This window comes from Bison bison, unplaced genomic scaffold, assembly GCF_000754665.1.
Source record: "Bison bison bison isolate TAMUID 2011002044 unplaced genomic scaffold, Bison_UMD1.0 scf7180017864471, whole genome shotgun sequence".
In the NCBI taxonomy this organism is placed as follows: domain Eukaryota; kingdom Metazoa; phylum Chordata; class Mammalia; order Artiodactyla; family Bovidae; genus Bison; species Bison bison.
In genome coordinates, this window is record NW_011495032.1 from 26,136,583 (window position 1) to 26,142,008 (window position 5,426).

At 42.7% G+C, this 5,426-nt stretch overlaps 1 protein-coding gene across 1 annotated transcript in view; it reads left to right on the plus strand.

Moving 5' to 3' along the window:
- Positions 1–5,001, plus strand: part of CD28 (CD28 molecule) — a 35,775-nt gene extending 30,774 nt beyond the window's left edge. The window contains exon 4 of the mRNA XM_010861018.1: positions 2,907–5,001. Coding sequence (XP_010859320.1) covers positions 2,907–3,035 — 129 coding nt within the window. The 3' untranslated portion in view covers positions 3,036–5,001. The remainder of the gene's footprint in view (positions 1–2,906) is intronic.
- The last annotated feature ends 425 nt before the right edge of the window (positions 5,002–5,426 follow it).

Consider the following 5,426-nt stretch of genomic DNA (forward strand, 5'->3'; position numbering starts at 1 on the left):
TCAGTCCCTGACCAGGGATCAAACCTGTATCCCCTGAATTGCAAGGTGGATTCTTAACCACTGGGCCACCAGGGAAGTCCCTCCAGTGGGTTCTTGAAGACCATGTCTTTTAAATACATTGTCTTATGTTTACCTGTGTCTTTCTGCTGCTTCCAAGAAATGAATGTGTAAGGATTGGGTAGGAGGAAGAGAAAGGGAGGAGTGGTCCTGAAATCAAAATCACATGTCTGTGGCAGAGAGTGAATGGTGAAGTGTTGAATGACTTAGTCACCCAGGCATGTAAAGTCAGTGCTCTGCACACATTTACACATATGCTACATGCTCATGGACACTGTGGGTTCTGTTTACTGTTCCCAGCCATGCATGTGTCATTTCTATCCCACTGTTGTATTTACAGTTAGGGTGAAAATGACTAAATCTGCTATCTGATAACAGCAAGAGGGTAAGCATGGGAGCGGACTGCAGCAGATTTTTCATAATTTTGGTGCACTCCAGAGAACTTCAGAATCAAGACATCTTCATTATGGGGATCCTTCTAATTGGCTATAGTTTAATTTGAGTGTCCAGAGGCAAAAACTGTCCTTAGAACTCTGGCAAGAGGAGTCCTCAAAGTTAGAGTAAGTACTAACTTACTAAGTAAGTACTATCCTGCCTCCCAGGATATCAGCAGCAGCCTTTCACATTTATTTCAGGGCAGTTCCTTGCCTCACTTCTTCCCTGCCATAACCCTGTACTCAAGAGGACTCTAGTCTTTTATTTATTGAAAGGATGTAGAACCAAGATGTTTCAAGGGCAACTTCCCTCACACACTTGGTTTTCATAGCTATCTCTCTGAATGAATCCCCCAGTTATGTCTGTATAATGCTGTCCTCTTCTTACTTCCAGCTAGATAATCCGTCCATCATCTCAAATCCCAAATAACCAAAACTGAATTGAGAGCCGCTCTTAAATCTACTTCACCTCTCTTCTTGCCTTATACCAGTGGATGGAACACTATCCTCCTGGTCACCCAGGCTCTGATCATCAGTCATCTCTGAGTATGAGCGAGAAGAAGGACCCAAACAGTCTAACAATACTCATTCTAACTTGATGATGTATTTGTATCCATTGCTTCCTTTTCATTCCTTTCTTTGTCATCATCAGACTTTTCAGATCAGGATTTCTTGGTCTTGGCACTACTGACATTTTGAGCTGGATAAGACTTTGTTGTCAGGAGCTGCCTTGTACAATGTAGGATGTTGAGCAGCATCCTTGGCCTTGACCCACTAGAGACCAGTAGCACTCGTCCTATTTGTGACAACCCAGAATGTCTTCAGATGTTGTCAGATGTCCCCTGGGACAGGGGATAAGGGAACTGGAGGTGTCAAGGATGAGGCTTAGGAGGTCTAGCTTGGGCAACTATATGTAGGATAGTGTCACTCATTGGGATGGGAAACACTAGAAGGGACCAGCCTTCATGCCTTTGACCATGTAGAGTTTAAAGCACCTTTGAGGTCTAATCCAGAGATATAAATTCAGGTGAGTAGGTGATAACTGAAGCTGTGAATGTGCATGAAGTTGCCTAGGAGAGAGGATGAGTAGAGGAGTATGCCTAGGACTATGAGGAACTCTAACACTGAATGTCTAGTTAGGGAAGAATGAGTTTGCAAAGGAGGCAAGGAGGCAGTGGCCAGGGAGGTAGGATGAAACCTGGATGGTACCATCTCACAGAAGGCAAAACAGAAGCGTTTCAGAAAGGAGAGAGTAGTGGATCATCTAGAATGCAGCTGAGAGTTCAAAAGATGAGGCTGAAAACAAGTGTTTTGCCAACCTTCAGCACTTAACTCATGGCCCTTTGACAAAGAAGATGGGAAGGGCTCAGGTAGGAGTGCATGGAAATAAGGCCAGTCTTTCGCTTACTTATTCAGGTGTTCATGACATTTCTGTCAAACGTGTTTACTTTTGTATCAGGCCTATGCCAAGAAATAGACTTTTTTTTTTTTTTTTTTTTTTTTAGAGAACTCTGAATCCAGAAATCTGGATGGCTTTCTATTTTTAGAATTTTTATGGGTCTTTTATCAAACAAGTACATTTTACCAGCACATTGATCCAGAAAAGATGTTCTTAACCCTCAGTCAAAACTTTGCTAAGGTTCATGGTGTATATAGCTCTTGTTCCAGGGTTAGTATCATGCCTATTTCCCTCAGCCCCAGTAGAACTTCATCCAGAGGGAGCTGAGTCTGAGGAACGGAGATGAATGATGCTGTTGTCTTTAACGGAGTGGGTTGCCATGCCCTCCTCCAGGGGATCTTCCAAACCCAGGGATTGAACCCAGGTCTCCCACATTGCAGGTGGATTCTTTACCATCTGGGCCACCAGGGAAACCCTAATGGAAATGTACATACACACAAAGGAACAGGAATGTAACAAGTTGCCTAGAATGTAACACTCAATTAATCTGGACTCCACTGCTATATATTTGTGACCATTCCAGACTCTGGTGGGCTGATGGTCCTCTGGTTAATTATGGGGAAAAATGGCTTCTTTAAGCAAATGGTGAATGTAAGAAGATTGCCATGGGGACACTTAACCTTTTCAAAGGAGGAAGGACCTTTAAGAATATTCACATATCAATGGTTGATATGTTAATTAGACATGCTTTTGGAATTCATTCACATGGCTGCATTGAGAATACATAGGTGCCTTTCTCTAAAACACTTTCTTTGATTCAAAATTTTCAAGTTAATTTGGAAGAGTCCAAAGTAGTTGGGTTGGATTAACCATCCAAGTCCAAGGTGCTCAGTGAACTCATGGCTTCATTTGACTGGCCATGCTCTGAGTGGTTGTCCCCAAATCTTAGAACTCCTCCCCAGACACTTCTCTCTGTGTCCTGCCCCCTTCTCAATGACACTTCTTTTTTTTCACAGATGAAGAATAAGAGAAACAGGATGCTTCAGAGCGACTATATGAACATGACCCCCCGCAGGCCAGGGCCCACCCGGAGGCACTACCAGCCCTATGCGCCGGCACGGGACTTTGCGGCCTACCGCTCCTGACACGGACGCCTATCCAGATGCAAGCCGGCTGGCCCCTCTTCACCTGCTCAACACCACTGCTCTGGATAGGAAAGGCCTGCCTTGTCTTCAGCCAGCCACCTTGGCCTCCTGTTAGGCCACTGATGCCAAATTTTCTTGAATGACTAGACCCAAGAACGTCATTTTGAGACTCGGAGATGAAGCGAAGGAATACTAGTGCCACAGTCCACATTCAAACTCACTGTGTATTTATTGACTGGATTGAGAGGCTGGGGTGGAAAACCACAAGTGAGTGCATTCTGTTAAGCCTAGAAATCTGCCTCCAGTTCCACTCCTTTCTAACTCACCCACACGTTGTGGTCAAGCGAAGTGTGATGTCGAAAGACGTTTTTGATGGAGAAGAAGTTAGGGAATCACTCCCTTTGAAGAAATGGGGATTTAAGGTGGGGATAGGTTAGAAATGGGGAAGGAGTGGTGAGACGTAAACATTTTTAAAACCATTAAAACACTGTCTCTCACTCATGAAATGAGCCACTTAGTTCCTATTTAATACTGTTTTAGTTTGTAAAGATGTAGATATTCTTTTTGAATTCTGGTCCTATTTGGTCATTTTGACCAAGAGATTCTCTTTAGTCATGGGAGGCAAACCAACTTGCTTTCTTTACTCCCTATGGTGGGAACTCAATGTAGTCTTCACAATATGATTTTGAAAGAATAAAGTAGTCCTCCCACACCAAGGAAGAATGTGTCAGGAAGTAAGGTCACTTTAGGTCAAAAATTATTTGAATACGATGAAGGGCTATTTATTCAGCAGCTCATTTCAGTCCAATCATACAGGGGCCCCTTCTGTTTCATGTATTTTAGATCTGCACGGTTTGTTTCTTTATTGTCTGCATGGAAATCTAAAGTGGGATGCAGAGGGCGCATCCGGAGGGAGAAGTAAAGATGCTGTGAAAGAAGGATGTTAGCATCCATTAGAACAGGAGGATGAGTCCTGAGAAACTTCTGAAGGAGGCAGAACAGAAGGGAATGACACAGTTCTTGCCATGTGCTGAGGGGATGGCCAACATTTGGTGGGAGTTTTCCAGAAACAGCAGGCAGAAGGAGCCATGATGAGAGCTCCTTTCTGGGATTTTTGGGCTTTAGGGCTCAGAGCTCCAGAAATCTGTGGTTCGGCTGCCTGTTTACCCTGGAGATCCTTCAACATGGAAAAATATTTGATGCTTTTGAGATAGCATCAAAGTTCTCAAGACACTCTGCAAGGCCAGACTCTGGACACACTATGGATATTTTTCTGGTTCCAGTTTGAGTCAACTGGAGTATGTCTGGGGACCTTGAAGAACAGCTTTACTGTTTCCATTATAATTTGTTCAGTGCTTTGATTCATTCAGATGTTGGAGAAGTCTAGGTTTTAGAGGCAGGTAGACCTGGTTCGTGGAGAAGGCAGTGGCAACCCACTCCAGTACTTTTGCCTGGAAAATCCCATGGACGGAGGAGCCTGGTAGGCTGCAGTCCATGGGGTCGCACAGAGTCGGACATGACTGAATTGACTTAGCAGCAGCAGCAGACCTGGTTCAAGTTCTATTGCTAGTTGGCCTCAGGAGAGTCTCTGCCTTTCTAAAACTCTGATTCTCCAACTATAAAATGAAGATAACGATCAAAAAAGTTTATTTCTATACTATCCTTTCCATGAGGGCATGTCCCCAAGTTTGTCTTTTTTTCCCTGCTTGTCGCTGACAAGTAGTACCATGCCTGACATATGTTAGCTATTATTATTGTTGTGTAGATAACCTATGTATAAAAATTAAACTGGGCAATGACCTGAGAAAGAAAAGACTGTTATAACACAAATTTAAACCCACTACCCAGGGATGAGGTGCTACAAAATTTGAGAGCCTCTAAACTCCCTCACATTCCCTGTTTCAAAATACTTTAGCTTGTAATAAAAATGTACAGCGTTCTGCCTCCCACTTTTATGATATATAAAGAGGTCTCCTCTAACTTTTTTTGGTAACATGTGGAAGAATAGAAATCTTATAATTCCAGATAGAGGATATTGTACTTCAGTTGATTTTAAAATGGGTTTCCCTCCCATAAGTTTAATTATTTCAAAGAAGGTCAAACCTAGCAGTACTTGGGTGAGGAAGAACTGTTGAATTTATGTGACACATGTGACACATTGCCAGGCTCTTGGCATACAGAGTTCCTTAATCCAAGTGATCAGATTGAATTAGAAAAGGATAGAGCTAGAGAATTTTTAGAAAGGGTAATGACAAAAAATAATTTAAAAAGTGGAAAGATTTGCTCTTTGGTAATAAATGGTTTTATTTTCTGATGGGAAAAATAGGTCTACTGAAGATGAATCATACTTTAGATTTCTCTTACTCACTCTGAACAGAACCAAAGTAGAAA